A 19,009-nucleotide genomic window follows, 5' to 3' on the forward strand; every position below is an offset into this window, starting at 1 on the left:
AGTCTGGGACGTGGGACTTGCTTTCAGCTCCGACCAACTATGGTTGCAGTGCTAAATTCTCAAATGTCTATCGTACCATGAAAATCTCAAACCATCACAACCCTACTACAAACAATCAACCACGATTTTCCTTGTTTTTGCCCCTAAATTTAAGCAAGCCTTCCCAGTTTGGACGTCAATATGACGTCAGAGAGACTTTGGTCTCTTAAGCCTGACAGATGTTAAATTTTGTTCGGAATTAAACTCAGGTTGACAATACATTAAACGTCCAACTATGTTAGAATCTCACGTTGTGCGGATGTTAACATTAAGACGTTTTGCAGACAATGGGTTTTGTTCTTCATATGTTACGACTGAATGTCCTTACTCTACATCAAGATGATGTTGGCACAAGATGTTTGGAAGACATTGGATTTTGGTAACTTAACAACACAACTTAAAACCTACAGAATATCAACGTCAGCTGTTGTCAGTATTTATCGTCAAATTGAAGTTGGCATAGACGTCCTTTTTTACTATGACAGTTTTATTGAACTTTAAACCTCTCAAAGCTATGAACAGGCGTGTAACCAACTGTTAGCTGAACACAACCCTTTCTGTTAACGTCACACTGGTGGGAAGTAGTAGCTAGGTACTTAAATACAGCAAGAAATATTTTACTGTTATTCAGATGGTAGCCGGAGTCACTGACTGATTTTTTTTTTTTTTATTCTTTAAAGAACAGAATGAGAAAACAATTCATTATACGGCTGAAAGTCAACAAATACAACAATAACAGAGAGCCAGGGACGATACCACACTACACAAAGATATTATAAGATATACAAATATCAGTATGTACCTTAATGTTATCCAATGTCAAGTCTTTGATCATGTGACGAGATGATATGCGTCATAAAACATGCACTGGGGCCCATCATAGCAACCTGACCTCACTGGTCTTGATAGCAGTTTCATGTAGTGTTCAACATCATTCAGAAAAACACCAATATGAGGTTTATTAATTGCCAAATTTGCATTTATGGATAAATACTTTGCCAGAATCATTAGCAAGTTGATTATAAGAGGTTGGCATAGACGTCTTGACATTGAATTTTGGTCACATGATATTACAACTTAAATGTATTTTTATTTTTTTAATTGAGATTTATAACAAATTTGGAGGGCACTGTGCAATATAGGTGCCAAATCAGATTTTTGTTATAATAGGGTATATGTGTTCAAGCTATGATTTGTATTGCGGGGTAATTTTACTAGTGTTATCTTTATAGATTTGTTGGTGTCTCCTCTGATGATGTAATTTTCAAAATAATAGCAGCTAATTTCACAGCTTATCAAAAATAAAAATGATTTACACTTTAATCTCCTGTTTATTTCCATCATGATAAGCCTGCTTCTCTTACGTCTTTCTTGCCCTTCTGCTTCCCCTGTCGCCATGTGGCACTAATCGCCCTCCATATCTTCCAGGAAATAGTAACATCCAGTGGATGCACCGACTCCAGACTCCAGAGGCGTGGATTCCCAGCACTGTAGCCTCCTTAAGGATAAATAGGCTCTTTGCCTTAACTGTACTGTACCCCACTGTGCCGACAAATGTAGTGCTAGCCTTCTGTTTTGTCGGCACAGAAAAAGATGTGCCGTCTCGTTGCTTCTAATAATAGCCAATCTTATTTTTACCACACCGACGCCTTATTGCATTATGGATGCCTCTGGAATGGTGTCCCTGCAAGATAGCGTGGGAATATCTCAGTAGAGGCTGTGACTCTTCATCTCAGGGCTAAATGCTCCAGCATCCCGCCTATAGCTGCATCTCGTTTACCGCAGGCTGTTACTGTGTCATGGCTGTAGTGTGAGGAAACACTACTGTTCATGGGGATGCGTCTCAGTGATCCGCTGCTGTAAGACTTTATTCTCTGCATGCCGGATTCAAGTGTTGAGGGGCGCTATGCGGGAGTATAAGGTGGTGGTGCTCGGCAGCGGCGGGGTGGGGAAGTCCGCCCTCACCGTCCAGTTTGTCACCGGGACATTTATAGAGAAGTACGACCCGACCATTGAAGATTTCTACAGGAAGGAGATCGAGGTGGACTCCTCGCCGTCGGTGCTGGAGATCCTCGACACAGCCGGCACCGAGCAGTTCGCCTCCATGAGGGACCTTTACATCAGGAACGGCCAAGGCTTCATCCTGGTCTACAGTCTGGTCAACCAGCAAAGTTTTCAGGACATCAAGCCCATGAGAGACCAGATCATCAGGGTGAAACGGTGAGACACTTCTTCATATGAAGCACCTTTGTCTTGTTCATATATTCTGATGCAGTAGGAGGTTATTCATCCTGTTTTAGGCCCTAAAATAGTCACATCCTTGGGACAACAAAAGAGGAGTCATTGATTTATAGTGAGATTAAATCAAATCCTGCTGGAGTACCCCCGGGAACCTCCCAAGGGCCTCTAAAATTCCCCACATTCCACATATAGAACCACAAAAAATGCATGCTTTCTTTTCACAATTAGGCCCAGGACTCATCCCAAACTTGCATCCTCTCATCCCCCTCCTCTTCCGCCCTGTCTGGATCCCCTCCTGCGCTGCGTGAGAAGCTGCGACCAGCTCATATGTTCTTCATAAAAGGCCCAGCTGTGGCTCACCTGTCATATATCAACCCGCTGAACTCTCGCTGGGTTTGATATTCTCTGTCTCTCACACATGACTAACTCTGGATGGCTTTGATCAGCGCAGGCCATTACTCAACAAACCCACTGAGCTCATCTCACGGCTGCGAGAGAGAGGGAGGGAGAGAGAGTGGAAGGAAAACTGTGATGTTTCCTTGTGGTGGTGACATATTGGTGTTCTTGGCTTCGAGCGGCCCTTAATTTGTTTAATGACACTGACAGACTGCAGCTACGACTACAGTCTGTAAGTTAAGGATCTGGTTTTTAGTTAGAAAAAGCTTAATGTTATAAGGGCTTGAATAGATTATGTCTATAGTTTCGATGCCATGTAAATAATTCATTTAACTTAATGCTGTTAAAGGAAAAAAACAGTCAATTTGGGAGACTGGTGGCCTATGTACTCACCCCCCCCCATCCCTGTTTTGTTCAAAGTAAAGACGACTAAACAAATATAGGCCAGGGGCGTATAACTGGGGTGACCAATGGCACCTTCCCTACTTCCCACCCCTTGCTTGGACCACGCCCATCTTCACACTTGACCTTCATTTTGATCTCAGTTACACGGTCTAGCGTTGCAACGTCAAAGCGTCTCAGAAATATCGCAGTTTCATGGTATCACGGTCTCACAGAATTTATATTATTATCAATCAGACTGAGCCTTAAAGGAATGAAAATGGAAGTGTCATATTTGGTTGAACAAACTAGGGCTGTAGTCAACCAAAGAAATCTAACTATTCGAGGCGTATGTATCACTAGAGTTAAGGATAACGTTGCACATAATCTTCAACTAATCGATTAGTCATGGGGAAAAAAATCTGCATGTTATTTTTACTTGTGCAGCGGTGTGTCTGTGTCACTCTGCTGTTACACCTCCAGAACACTAGTTGGCGGTGGAGGACTGTGTTAAGTGCTGTAAAGTTTAGTTCAAATCAAACTTTATTTATATAGTTGATTCAAAACACACATTAAACACACATTAAACATGGCTTAATAGAGACAATTTCAAACACAAGTACACAAATCAGCTTCACTATAACTCACAGCATTCACAGACAAACACTTGTCTTTATCTGGACACATTTTCCCCACAAATACAACATGCTAACGTTATTAGCACAAGCCTATGGCGTTTTACATTGTATAAATTAGCCTAGCTTCTAGCGATCTTTTCCTCCTACAAAGGTAACGTTACATAATTTGGCTCCATTACAACCCAAAACATTCACTGACAAAACAACTGTCTTATATTCAAAACGTTTTCCAAACAAATACAACATGCTAACGTTATTAGCGCCAGCCTATGGCATTTTACATGGTATACATTAGCCTAGCGACAAGCAGAGAGAAATCCGTCCACAGACGGACAGTCACACTAACACCTGGCAAAGTACTCCAAACTGCCTCTGTGGTAGTTCCCGCTGCAGTTGGTATCACCAGGCCTGCTTCTTGCCATGACGACACACACAGACTCGTGATGTAAAAAGAATGCTAGGGTGGCAAAAATACTTAAAATGAAAATTAAGAAGTGGTGAACTTTAAGTATCAAAGATACCGTTATGTTGACATATATTTCATTGGCCATCGTATTCAAGTGATGACCACTGTGAGGCCTAGTAGTCCCCTCTGGACCCCGCAATGGGAGGCTACCTAGAAAGTGTCTAGGATAAAATGTGTTTTGCACAACGAGATGCTCAAACACACGGACTGCTTCTCTCTCCATTTGTGAACATTTTTGATCATCAGTTTTAGCACACTGGGTCTTATTTGCGTAGGTATACGGAAGTAGTTGAAAGCTGAACCAGGTTCGGTGTCGGCCTGTAAACTGTGACGAACATTTACAACAGTTTGCTTGATAAACTTAAAATAACATGAGACCTGTCTGTTTATTCACCAGGTGCAGCTAGGTGATGGTTAGCTTAGCATAAAGACTGGAGGCAAGGGGAAAACAGCTAGCCTGGCTCTGTCCGAACCACAGAAACAAGGACGTAGATTTCGTTTCAAGGGGGGATGGCAGTCCTACCCTAGGAAATTTTGAGTTCTAAATTTGGGTGTACATGCTCTTAATATGTGTCCCCCGTGTTTCCCCCGAAAACTAAGCCCATGCGCGTGAAAATCTAAGTGTACAATCTAGGGGTGGGAATCACCAGAGGATCCACGATACAATAATATCACAATACTTAAGTCACGCTACAATTTTATTGCGATTTTAAATATGTTGCGATATGCTGAGTATTGCGATAAAATATATTGCGATATATTGGGATGTAATACATTTTTTTAACAATGATATTTTGTAGGTTTGTCAACATCTGTTTTATCGAATAAGATAACGTTTTCAGTCTGTTCGTCCCATTTCAGTCGTTTTGTTGCAGCAGCAAAATGTATCTAGTGGACTGAAAAAGCACTTGATTATATTATTCTGGCCGGCTACCTAAAGTTTAATATGTTTTTGTAATATTAATCATTTATACAAAACAAAAAATCAATACTTGGCACTGTGTGACGATTAGATATCGCCACACAAGAATATGGCCCCTTATACAAAATAGAAGTTGTGTTTTAATGGGGTTGCAGTAACCTTTCATGGCATCACAGTGAGGTTGCCAGGCAACCAGCTGAGACGCAAAGAGGTCCCCCATAGTACAAAACTACGAGTAAATGTACGAGGTTGTCCTTTAACCTGCAGGTTGGCTGTCAGTGTAAAAGGGTGTGTCTGTGTCTTTTTCTTGTCTCCATGCTGTGTTCCTCCTGTTAGTTCTATCTCTTGTGCAATTCACAGCCTTTCATCTGTAAAATACGCTGCGACACATTTATTTATCTAACTGCATATTGTGTAATAATAATTCATAATTTAACCTGCAGAGTTTGCTGCAGTGCTTTTCACCTCCATCCCCCTGGAGTGAATCGAATGCTCAGACGTCACAGGCCAAGTGAAGGCATGAGAGCGTCACAGCTGACGAGGCGCAGCGGGGACGAGTGCATGAGGGAACTCCTTTGAAATGAAAAATATAACGATGGATAAAAACTGTGCTGTGCTGCCTCCAGCCAGCCGCCACCCCGATGCGGCTGCCTACACTGCACCAGCCACCGCTGTCCTCAAGTGTATATCTATAAATATTTCATACTTTTTACCTCACACTGCTCTGCGTTTGAAGTCGGGATTGTTGCTGCATGTTTTATTGCATTAGGCTATATTTTGTGTCTCATTTCGGTGCATGCAGTGGGACATTTTGAGCACAGAAAATACTTTGTGGGGACATCACATTTTGTGTAGCAATATTTGTCTCGGTGCAGACACATGCAATATTATTATCAGTTCATTTAAGGATAGGCTGAGTTGGTCATTTAAACACATACAGACACCCACCCATCGTCCGTCCCTATTAAAACACGCAACACAATCAGCTCCTGGTCTCCATTAGCTGTCTCCAGGAGATCAGCCTCCCTCCTCCCAAACTTCTCGCTGAGCCAGCAGCAACAACAAGCACCACGCAGAGATATAGTATGTGCCCACTCACCAGAACTTAATGGGATTGTGTTGGGTTGGAAGCCAAGAAGACATCAGGCCTCCATTAGGGAGTCATATAAACCAGAATGCTTATGCAGGGGGTGGGAGCTGCGGGGGGAGCATGGGAAAGAAGTGGGATCTTATATGTTACTGCTCTGTGAGGTGCAGGTGTCATGAGGCAATGGTCTGCAGTCCACATATCACCTTAGTGCTGACTTGTATGCACGAGGATGTGCAGGGAGAAGCAGGAAATACAATTAGAGTAACAGTTCGACATTTTGGGAAATACACTTACTGCTGTCTTGCCAAGAGTTAGATGAGAAGATTGAAACCACTCTCGTGACTGTGCTTTAAATATTTAATCAGAGCTCGTGGCCAGTTAGCTTAGCATAAAGACTTTAAATGGCTAGCCTCATTCTGTGCAAAGGTAACAATGTCTGCTACTACCCAGCTGGCCTCCAATTCTTGGTTTAATTTAGGTTGTGATGTCAGGTGACCAAAGTTCAATGTCAGGACGATGTCCAATGCCAATGACAATTTGACGTAGAGTACTGACAACGGTTGACGTTAATGTTTCATTGGTTTTAAGTCGTGTTTTAAAGTAACCAAAATCCAGTGTCTTCCAAATGTCTCATGCCAATGTCATATTAACGTCCACACGTCAAATTCTAACGCCACTAGACATTCAAAATATCGTCAACTCAATTTTCGTTCTAGCCAAAAGTTAACGTACGTCTGTCGTGAGAGTCCAACGTCTGCCGGTTGGATAGCACCTGTAAGGCTCGCTAATTTAACACATTATATCTCATTTGTTTAATCTGTACAAAAACTGAAGTGTAAAAACAATCGACCATTTTACAAGGTGTTTCCATTTTGTGTGCTAAACTAAGCTAACCAGATTCTAGCTCCAGCTACGTACAGCATTTGTCTTGGCAAGAAAGTAAAGACAAAAGAGATACAGCGTTGGAGGCGGGGCCCTGTTCATTTCTATGAAAGTTGCTCAGTGGTGCATGGAGCCAAAAAAGCTTGAGGAAGATTTAAGTCAAAGACAACTTTATTTCCATTTGCAGTATTATATTTGGCGGCATGGCTCTGTCCTGGGGCCCCTCTGCTTTTTTCGGGCCTAAGCAGAAAGCCTCTTCCACGTGCCTTATGTGGAAAGCATAAGGCGGAGAGAGCACACCTGTCTGCCCTTTCACGTGCAAATGAGGAAAGCCTGAGGCAGAGAGGCAACCTCCCTGCCCTTCCATGCACCTACATGGAAAGCCTAAGGCACGGAGAGCAGCAGCAACGATCCCTGGGAACAGAACAGAGCATCATCAATGACAACTTCCTGTTTAGCCCTCTGCTAACGTGAATTGGGATGAAATTATGTAATCATGCAGCTCTTCTAGAGTTTAAATGTTATCTGACCAAATGGATCAAATCTCAGTAGTGAAGTGAGTAATTACGCATGGGTGATGCTCAAAAAATGTAAACACTGATTTACAGATGTCTCTGTCACAATGTAAGTCTATGGGAAAAAGTCTTAATGGGTCCCATGGCATCATCTGATGGACCCAGACGTTGTAATTCCACATTTGGTAACTATGTAAAATTAGTTCAAAGTCTGGCGCTGCTCCTGGGGGATTGGTATTTCCCAAAATGTCAGCCTATTCCTTTCACATTGTTTGCAGTTCCCTCACTTTTCTCCTGTCCTAATGGTTAAACGTAATTTGTCACAGTCATTAAAATACCACTGAAATGTTAAAATGCTAGCTAAGATAAGTTAGCACACTAACACTGCAGCTACCCACATGGTTAATTCTTTCTTCCAGTCGAAAGCCTGTTTAAGGGAATCTATATGAAACACTCTGCCATGATTAAATAATGTGCTTTTCATTACATATGTGTATAATTGATGCATATTTTAGTTAGAATGCTCCATCTCTGACACACTTCACCCTCTGTAGCCCTCAGCAGCTCACGGACTAACCAAATAAACCCAGTGTCAGTTGCTATCTGTGAAAACAACATCTGGGTGTAGCCCTCCTCACAATCTAATAATCTCCTGGCTCTCATGTGAGGGTTTATTGTAGTGTCGCCCAGGAAGAGGAGGCCTGTTCAAAGCGCTCGAGCTGCGTTGTCACACTGCGCTGATGCTGTGTCTAATAGCAGGAGGTAAACATCACGCGCCACTGAGTGGGAATAGGGTGGGGAGACCTAAACTACGTATCCCAGGGGGCACTCTGTGTGGGTACAGAGCAACTTCCTGACCTCAGGCTTTTAGTGTTTACCATCAGGATGGAAAGAGTTCTTAAAGCAGCCTGCTTGGTTTAAAATGAGTTAAGCAGAGCCACAAGTAAAGTGCTCGTTGATGGTGTAAAGTGTTTTTCACCATTCTCTGCCGTTTGTCACACTCAGAGCTGGCGGTCCAGTCAGGGGAGACTGGGGTTTGCTAAAGATAGTAATATTAGAAATGTGTTACTTATAGAAATCAGCTATGTTTTGAGATGACTCGAAATATAATTTCATCATAAAGTTGGGTCAAATGTATGTGGGGTTGGTTAGCACGAATACACAACATGGCTTTAATCACAGATCACCTTTGAAAACATCTGTGTATATTAAAGGGATAGTTTGTTTTTTTTTTAAGTGGGATCTAATGAGGTACTTTTCCATGTTTTACATACAGTAGAATCCATTTGGCACGCCTCCAGTTTTGTGAAGCAGCCTGGAGTCTGACATGGAAGCTAAGCAATGTACTGCTGTGGATGGGGGCCAGCAGCAAAACGGATTTTAGCCACGTAGAAAAAGTTCCACTTACAAAAATAAATAACAGATGACATGTACACTATACTGGGATTATTTTCTCCACTTTACCTTTTAATCAGACAGCCTATTCAGATGAGAAAGCTTCCCATCTGTGCTCCCGTCAAAGCCACCAGACCCCATTGAGAAAAACAGTAATTTAAGCTCACTGAAAACGGAAGTTACTGGTGTACCGCTGCCTCGATCGGTCAGTTAGTTTTGTTATTATGTGACTTTGGTGACCCCTTTGAATGCTGAAGTCACACAATAACACAAACAAAATAATTGATCAAAGCAGTTGTAACGCAGCAGCTCCTGTTTTTTTAGCAATGTTAAATCACTGCTTTTCTCAATGGAGTCTGGCTTTGAAGAGAGCGATATAGTGTCTTCATTTTCCTGTTGGAAATCACTTTCTGACATTAAGGTAAATATATCATAATAAACATCTGTGCAGCAGAATGTTTCCGAGCTTGCTAATCATCTTGTGACCCCTTTGGAAAAAATGTATTGCTTTGATTTATAGCTGGGATTCCCCTCATTTAGATTATGATCACTTGTAGTCATAACAGAACAGGAAGTGTGTGATTCCAGATCCTAAAGAAGTGAGTTTCCTCACACTTCCATTTGGGCTTTTTTTGCACACTTCTTTCTGTTTCACTTTGAGTCATCATCTTTGCTTTACTGTACAGAACAGCAGGAATAAACTCATTAGGACTTGTCTACTCCCATACTGCCCATACTGCCTTTGCATCTGCAGTAAGGAAAATAAGATTATCTAGTGGAGCTGGGCTGCACCATTAAAGATGGAAATGAAGCTTGGGGTTTCATCATAAAAAAAGACTCTAAAGACCTCCTCCATGTGTTGTGCAGGCCCTCTCTTTGTCTGTTTATCACAGGAATGTTTGCGGTTGTGTTATTTTGTTTCCTCGCTTTCGTCCTCATGTAGCCGGGTTACAACATGAGCTGGAAGCTTTGTTCTCCAGCTGTAACACCCTCTGGGAGTTAACACAGTGTAGGCGCTATAGGTCCTGTGATTTTCTGGTCCGGTCCTACGAGCTGATACGGCACATGCGTTGGGCTGGCTGTCACAGTGAAGCCGCTCCAACTGCTAATTAACTGCAGATGCAGAGAGCAAAGAGGCGGCTGCAGGGTTGGAGGGCTTCGCGTTGGAGATGCCTGACTGTTTTGTTGTAATTTGTATGTGTGTTTGCCTGTGCTGTGGGGCTTGTGAAAATGGCTAAGTGAAGTCACTGTAGCTATTTAGCACAGCAGGTAGCCTTAATAAGGCTGTTGTACCCCGAGGCTCAGTGGAAAATGTAGAGTCCATCTTTTTTTGTGAGTTATAAACACTGTTTCTCAGTGTGTGGGTGGGTTTGTGTGTTTGCCTCTTTCCCAATAGTTGGAATAACACCCTGCAGAGGCAAATGGCTGTAACTAGTTTCTGTGTGCTGTAAAGGTCAAATGTATATCAGCAAAAGTTCCTCCACATCCATTAATGAGGATGCAGCGGGAGCATTTCACAAATGGCTGTTCAGATGATGGTTTTAAAAGAAGTGGAGCTCAGCACTTTCCTGTGTGAAAGCCCCGAGGCTGAGAACACGGGCTCTCTCAGATAGTAACATTCTGAAAGAGTGTTTTTTGCAGCAATATTGTAGAAATCAATACAGATTTTAACATCCGTATCTCCGTATAATTTCATTAGCTGTCAGCCACCTGCTGGTGCCTGTTCCACAAATCCGACGTGACTCCTCTCCCACTGCATATTGAAAACAAAAAGCTGCATATTCATAGAGCTGGTAGTTTCAGCCAAGCAATCCAAACACATTCCAACTGTGCTGATAATTCCCATAGTGCACGGCTGCCAGCTCTTGTGTTGGATCAGGAACAAGTTAGCAATGTTTGTAATTTTCCCCTGCTTTGTATTCATACAGTATGTAGAGTAAAAGCACTTCAGGCAGCACATAAACGTTGGCAACAGTACCTCAAAAGCCACCATATGCATGAGGACAGTCTTTATTCTTATCATGGCTATAATGGGGATACATCTGTCACAAAACAGGGTAAAAATATGTAATGTTATAGAACAAGCTTTTTTTTTTTTTCCATGTCATCAATCGACGCAAATCTTTATTTATATTATTAGCATAAGCTGCAGTTTTTGATATTGTAGCCTAAACTTTTCAACAAACAGTTGCCTATTTACACATCTGGCAAATGCGATACATCAACATTCATGCTGAGTCATGTTTCTGTCTACCTGACGAATCTAAGTCCAATATTTACTCTTCTTTTAGCTCTCTTTTGGTCTCCACCAACTCCTGAGGGAGCTATCCTGATCATTAGCTGGTCCGCTTTCTTCAAAAGCTGATTGTTAACTTCTATCTGCAGTTTCATGCTTGGCAGGTAGCATACATTGAGTTTATTATTTATCAAGGTTGATGAGAGCCGTGAGACTCAACCAAAAGTTGCAGGCCATAAAATCAAAACAATGAGCTGAAAAAAGGTGCTTAACACTGTTGGTTCGTCACTATGAGTGATCCTTTTCATATTACACATAGGCATTTGTTTGATAGTTTATATAAAATTTTGATTCATGCAGCTTTAAAATTTCAAAATAAAAGCGCTAATCATAAAGAATGGCCTCTGTAGGTGTTATATTATTAGCTTACTCACACATTAACATATAAATAGTATTTTATGTTGTTACAGGTTGAAGTTGAGCTAATTTTATGAAAACTTGAAACAGCTAGGTTTGTCCAAAGATATGTTCTGCTTTCTAGTGCCTGTAAAGCTCACTAATTTAACACGTTATTCACACGCTATATTTAACGGTAATTTGTTTAATTTGTCCATGTTAATGTTGCGCTAAGATATGCTAACTTAAATGGGAATAAAATTCTTTTTCAAATGTTATCAGACCAAATGGCTTAAATTCTGATATTGAAATGAGTCATTTCATGGGGGTTATGACGCTCAAAATAATGCATCCACTCTTTCCCAATGAAAGCCAAATGAAACCCAAATGATTCTGTCTTCCAGCATGAAGGCTGTACATAGCTGTCATTTAGAGCAGCTAATACAAGCTAATTAAAAGTAGCAGTTATGTTAATGGTTACTAGCTAAAATAAGTTAGCACATTAGCACTGCAGCTACCCAAATGATATCTTTCATCCAGCACGAAAGCTGTAAATAAACAGTATTTTGTGTTGTAGTTTCTCGAGGTGGAGCTAATTTTATTGATTTTATGTACAGTCGTGATATATATCAGAATCAGTGTAACACTTGTTATTGTTTAGAGCAGCTAATACAAGCTAAATAAAAGTGGCAGTGATGTTTATGGTTGCTAGCTAAAATAAGTTAGCACATTAGCACTGCGACTACCCAAATGATTAATTCTTTCTTCCAGCATGAAGGCTGTAAATAAACAGTATTTTATGTCGTAGCTTGTCGAAGTGGAGCTAATTTTATTGATTTTATGTGCAGTCAATATCAGAATCAATGTCAGAATCAATTTAACACTTTTTATCATTTAGAGCAGCTAATGCAAGTTAAATGGCTAGAAATAAGTTAGCACATTAGCACTGCAACTACCCAAATTCTTTCCTCCAGCACGAAGGCTGTAAATAAACAGTATTTTATGTTGTAGCTCGTCAAGGTGAAGCTAATTTTATTTATTTATTTTATGTACAGTCAATATATATCAGAATCAATGTCAGAATCAGTAGCTATGTTTCCATCCAAAAGTGATTCGAATCATTGGGAAATGCGCATTAAAAGAAATACGAATCCTGTGTGTTTCCATTAAATGTACGGACTTTGGTGAAAACTACGAGCTTGAGCGAGTTTTCCGCAGAACCGGAAACAAAACAAGTCTTGCGTTCTTCTTCTTGTACGTTTTCTGGCGGTTGGCAACCAGCGTGTAAATGCATTACCACCTTCCCGACCCGGAGTGTGGATATCACCATGGAGAGAGGTGCGCTATGTCAGACTTAATTCGAACATAACTGTTTCCATCCCCCGTTTTGCGAATCAACATTTTTTCGAATCAACCAAAACCCGGCTAAAGCGAGCGTATTTTAGTTTGTGCGAATCAGGGGATTTTAATTCAAATTTTGGCGTTTCCATTATAATTTTCTGATGCGATACTTTTAGATGCGCATCTAAACAGGCTGATGGAAACATGGCTACTGTAACACTTTTTATTTTTTTAGAGCAGCTAATACAAGCTAAATAAAAGTAGCAGTTATGTTAATGGTTACTAGCTAGAATAAGTTAGCACGTTAGCACTGCAACTACCCAAATTATTCTTTCTTCCAGCATGAACACTGTAAATAAACAGTATGTTATGTTGTAGCTTTATTGATTTAATGTACAGTCGAGTAGTTTAATCTTTATAAATAAATCACATTTTACAAGCTAATTATGGGTATAGGTTTTTAAAACCTCAAACACAGTGATGTTAAAAGGAAATTACCTTCTGAAATGTAGTAAAGCAGAAATATAAAGTAGCAGTTGACATCCAAAAGGTGATAGCATGTAAAAAAGAAGATGGTCATATACCATAGCATGTAGTTAAGAATCATATTGTCGCTAAAGATAGTTGTGAGATATTGAGAGGGCCAGCTAGCACAACTCTGATGTTTAACCCCAAATACTGAGAGACATTCTCTTCAATAATACATGATATCAGCCTATATATATCCCCATGGGGCAACTTTTGTTCATGCTGTGTTGAGCAGTTTCAGTTTCTCCTCATCTGGCGAGGAGGGAGCGGTAGTTTGATGCTGCAACAAACAACCTCTACACAAACTCCCCACCCAACCCCACCCCAGAGAAGCTGGCTCTCCCTGTGTCTTTGTAGTTATATATAGAGTTTCTCCTGCAAGGCTGTCAGATTGCATTTGTCTGCATGGTGCTCTCCTTGTTCACACTTCACACCCTCTAGACTCCGGCTCTCCAAACACACGGGCCGTGCGAGATGCTTGTCCTGCTGAGGTCAGCTGCTGTTTGCATGTGTGTGTGTTGTACAGTGCGGCGGCTGCGAGGGAAAATGTCAAGCTGCAGGGAAGTCTTTGACATTTGAATTTTTTTCCCCTGCTGGACAGTCTCAAAGCCTGTTTGTCAACCAATTAGAAGAAATTGCTGACATTATTTGCAATCATTTCCCATTTGCAGTTTTCGAGAAGCCTTTCCTCTCTTGTGAATTCCTCTGCGAGGTCAGAGGTCAAGCTCAGCCGCAGATCGGCCTCGCTGTGTTGTTCAAGGACACTTCAGCAGGTCCAGCAGGTGCTCAAGTGTCCTCTGTAGCTCTCTCCACCCTGCTGCCTGCACTCATTTCCCCCCAGCCCTCTGGCCCTTCTCAGCGAGACGTTTGCCAGCTCTTTTCCACGCCTCAGCTCTTCTCCCAGCTGAGCGGCGTGGCAGCAGGCCACCAATTTGTAGATAAGAGCTCATTTCTCAATAGCACCAGCAGATCAATACGCCGGGCTCTGAATGCACTTAGGGATGACTGATGGTCGAGGCTATTAGGTGGTCTGTGCCATTACCTGTTGTGAGAATATACACCCTCTGTAATTGACATTCAGTAGTTATTTCATCAGAGGAAACATGAAGGGCGTCTAACTGAGATGAAATATCTCGTACCTGAACAAAGTAACTGTCTTTGTACTGTAACATTAGTGTGCTAACAAATATGTCAGACAACTCTTGCCAAAAATTATATGTGCATACATTTCTTTACCTTTATCTGCACTGGCTTGGTATAGAATTGAAAAATCATTACCCTTCGAAGTCTTGCATTTTAGTCTACACCATCAAGGTGTGTGAAATGACCCTTTAAAGGATTACTTCTTCCACAACATGATAATTTGTATATCCGGTTTTCACCCTGTTACATTGAATTCGTGAAGGAAACGTTGCTTTCCTCATGCGCCTCTGCAGTGAATGAAGAATCCAAAAACAAGACAAAAATTCTTGATGAATTGGAGTAAATGGGGGCCGCGTTAAACAACAGCAAACTATACCAAAACAGATGTTTATTAACTCTCACGAGACACGTGCAGTATAATCCCATCATCATTTATCCAGTCGTATGCTCAGTACTTCCCCAAAAAGGTGCATTTTGGCTAAAACGTAACTATTTTAAACGCTTCCACATACAAGTCGTGCGTGAAGGCAGTTGCATGCATTTGAATCAAGCCCCCGCAGGTTTCCTTGAAAAAAATTGCTTGCACAAAACTTCTTTGATTGCTCGCCTTAAGGTGTCCTTAAAATGTTTACTTAAGGATTCAGGGTTTTCTCCTTATTTCGGTCTTATACGTAAGGAATTGCAAGGACAATAAGATAAGGACAAAAACAAAACATACCAGACTTCATCTTAACCACAACATGGCTGAGGTTATGGAAATAAATGAGAAAAATTAAGGCATCACAAGAGGCGTGTTTAGCGATTGGGAGAACCCGATTGACACGTTTCATGACGAGCAACTGATTTTGCACTTAAGTGTCATACTTAAGGTGCAACTTAAGGTGCTTTGTGCAACTGGCCTCAGGCCTTGAAGTCACTTTGATAGTGTCCTTGTAGCTACAACTTCCGGGTCCAAACGTGATGCCATATGGCCCAAAAAGACTTTTCCCATAGACTTACAATGTGAAGGACACGTCTGTAAATCAATTGATGAATTTTTGAGTGTCACAACAGTTTGTAATTTGATCCATTCATTGCAAAAAACATTTTAAAGGTCCAGAAGATCCGCACATTTAAATTGTTTCACCCCTTTCAGGTTAGCATTGGGCTAATCTGGAGGTTAGCCCAACGGATGGCAGAAGTCCCTAGTGTGCCTGCTCTATGGGCCCCACGATGCGGAAGATCCAATTTATTTTACCCCCAGGAAGTCAAACTTTTTTGGCTTTGTGCGCCGCTGAGCAACTTTCATAAGGCTGTGTCCAGTTCTCTTTACACATGCATGGTTTGAAGTCTGCTCGTGTATTAGCTAAAGTGCATGTTTCGGAAGTACTGAGCATACGACTGGATAAATGAGATTTGGATTATACTGCACGAGTTGTGTGAGAGTTTGTAAAAGGATGTTTTGATATAGTTTTGCTGTCGTTAAACATGGACCCCATTTACTCCAGTTCGTCAAGAATATTCTCCGCATTTGAATCCTTCGTTTACGATGGAGGCATGTAAGAAAAACAAAGTTCTCTTTCAGAATTCAACGTAACTCGGGGTGAGTAATTGATATACAAGTGATCATTTAGTGGGTGAAGCGCTCCTTTAAGCTGAATATATTGCAGGTAGAGTCTGTGTGTGATATTTTGCTGCAAAACTCTAATGCCGATACAATAATACGCTGCAGAGTTTTAAATAAAGAGACACACAAGAGGTAAAAATAAATATTAAGTAGAAAATAGTCATTTCTAAGGTACGGGGCCAATGTTCATGTCCCCCCATGTGAGAGCAGCACATTAGCTTTAGTCAATTATTCAATAACCTAAACCATTACTCTCCCCAGCCTGGTTTCCTTGTATTGATGGATGGAAGCGGACTGGGATCGTCAGCCGCACGCTGGGGGAAGAAAGCTTTTGATCCGCCAAGACATGCTTAGTGCGTGATGGAAATGATGCAAAGAGCTGAAGTGAAACGCTAACGATCTTAAACAAGAATCGAATGCCATTAAATGTACAGCTTGCACGCCACGCTAACGCATAATGTACCCAGGAATAAATAGAGCATCACAGCGTTCTAAAGAGGCAGTTATGTTTCTCCGTGATGACAGTTTTCTAATGGGACCCGCCTCAGACACCCAGGGAGTGACGGAGGCCTCCTTGGAAGCTGGAACTGAATGTTGCTCCATTGTGCATTGTTCAAAACCCTTATTGTTTCAGCATCTAACAAATACAGTATGTGGGCCAACAATGCACACACACACACACACACACACACACACACACACGCCGTCACTTGAGTTGAGTCTCTCTTTCCCTCCCTTAGGTATCAGGAAGTTCCTGTCTGTAGCAAAACACACCCAGCAGGGGGAGAAGGCAGCAAATTGCAGATGTACTCTCCTCTGATATTACATTCTGTCTCATTTCCAGGTATCAGCAGGTGCCGGTGGTGCTGGTGGGTAATAAGGTGGACCTGGAGGAGGAGAGGGAAGTGTCCCCCAGTGAGGGCCAAGCGCTGGCCGAGGACTGGGGCTGCCCCTTCATGGAGACGTCAGCCAAGAGCAAGACCATGGTGGACGAGCTGTTCGCCGAGATCGTGAGGCAGATGGATTTCTGCCCTCTGCCGGACCGGAGAGAGGCGTGCTGCCCCGCCTGTAGCGTACAGTAGCAGCCTGCCGGAGGGGTGATGGATGGGGGGCTGTCAGAAACTGGGATGCGAATGAATTCATGTGAGATAGATTGAGGATGGAGGGGGGTAAAGGAAAAATCCACTCTTTCTAGGCCTCTGATCAAGAGGCGTTCTGAGAAATGTAGGAAATCCCTAACTGAAGCAAAAGAAGAAAATTTAATTTCAGCATACATCACTCCTCGGACACAGGGTGGATTTTTCCCTTGAAAGAACACAACACTCAACCTCCCACGTTCATCACCGTCCTCCTGATCAACAGGAGCAAACAACGTTCTCGGTTTCCCAAAGGCAGCACGGTGCCAAAATCATCTTAAAAGCCATCGACAAAGAGGATCATAGTGCGAAGCGCTGTTTGGGAAACCAGCCATAGGTCAAAGCAGGGATGGCAGTGTGCTCCGCGGTTCTATCGGTCCTCTTTTCTTCTGCTTGTGTTTTAATTTTTTGCACTTTTGGGACGCTTGACAGTGCGAGACCAGTCACCAAGTATCTGAACGGATGTCAAGTAACACCACTGTGAAGGAGTCATACTGGGATTTCACAGCAGGCCCGCCTAACTACGAATGAATGAATAGATGGACGAATGTTCAAAAAAAAAGAAGAAAAAAAAAAGGAAACCGCACCTTTGGGGAAATTCGTGACGAAGATCCCAAATGTTGACATGCTGTGGATGACGTGTGCATGAAGTCGTACTGTCAAACTGACATTGAGTACAATCAATCTCACCCAAAGAGACAGTATCAATCAATCAGTCATCGAAACATATGGACACTTATCTTTACACCTTACAGACGATACAAATGCCTTGTTACATTGTATGACGTGAACATCAGTGTCAGTGTATAGTTCATTTATCTTAAATCACATCAGATATGTTAGTGGTTCAATGTGAGAAACACTTATTTTCAACAAAAAATAAACCTTTATGCACAAATGTGTCAAGCGTGTTTATTGTTTGTGTGAATGTGGTGATCAAGAACGCTTAAATGTGTCTTAATGTGTAAGAGCAGCTCCAACAAACTTCGACGCTCTCTCTTCTTTTACTCTCACCTCCAGAGGTCGTTAGATTTGCACCCATTGTGAAAATAGCCTTTCAGCTTCGCTATTTAGCGGTAATCTGGCTCCATCTCGGCCTGCGTCGAGATGATTTATGATGTTTTGGTCCTGCGGCTGCGTTCCCTGGCCGGGCGTCCTGCCCCTGCTGCCGCCGCCATTAGTGCCAACACTTACTGCTGATTCTGGTCCTGAGAAATCCAACGAGCATTTGTCAAATTCTGAGTGCCATTAGAGTCCATTAGAGGATGAAATTGGGGACATGTGAGACTGTAGAGCCAAGATCATAACTTTGGATTGCATCCAATCAGCATGAGAGCAACAGTCTTTCAACACTTGGGGAAGAGACACTGTGGTAACTCGGAAATTAATTGTAGAGGGACGCCATAAATATAAAACTTTAGTACAAGTGCCCAAAGAGATGTCAGAGAAGTATTACACAGAGATATATTATGTTGTGAGGGGCTGTTGATAGAGAACACTTTTCTCTCCATATCATATCTACAGTGTCTTCTGCAGTGTTTCCTGCACATAAGCTAATTGAATTGACCACCAACAGCGACACCTGCTGCCATCAAGCGGAACAGCACTTCCTCCTCTAGGTCACACGGAACCTTTTTAGCCGCTGACTTCAGTTCCTA

General features: G+C 42.0%; 1 protein-coding gene across 1 annotated transcript; it reads left to right on the forward strand.

Moving 5' to 3' along the window:
• The first annotated feature begins 1,454 nt into the window (after positions 1-1,454).
• On the forward strand, positions 1,455-18,253 carry LOC117249782 (ras-related protein Rap-2a-like). Its single transcript, XM_033615498.2, has 2 exons — positions 1,455-2,259; positions 17,060-18,253. Exons 1-2 carry the CDS (start codon positions 1,946-1,948, stop codon positions 17,295-17,297), a joined length of 552 nt encoding a protein of 183 aa, XP_033471389.1. The 5' UTR covers positions 1,455-1,945; the 3' UTR covers positions 17,298-18,253.
• Positions 18,254-19,009: the final 756 nt, after the last annotated feature.

This window comes from Epinephelus lanceolatus, chromosome 24, assembly GCF_041903045.1.
Source record: "Epinephelus lanceolatus isolate andai-2023 chromosome 24, ASM4190304v1, whole genome shotgun sequence".
In the NCBI taxonomy this organism is placed as follows: domain Eukaryota; kingdom Metazoa; phylum Chordata; class Actinopteri; order Perciformes; family Serranidae; genus Epinephelus; species Epinephelus lanceolatus.

What these genes read in the sequence shown, in the direction of transcription:
- LOC117249782 (XM_033615498.2), top strand. Translation starts at nt 1,946, where the DNA reads ATGCGGGAGTATAAGGTGGTGGTGCTCGGCAGCGGCGGGGTGGGGAAG. An exon ending in CAGATCATCAGGGTGAAACG is followed by an intron (nt 2,260 to 17,059) that starts GTGAGACACTTC and finishes TCTCATTTCCAG; the next exon opens with GTATCAGCAGGTGCCGGTGG.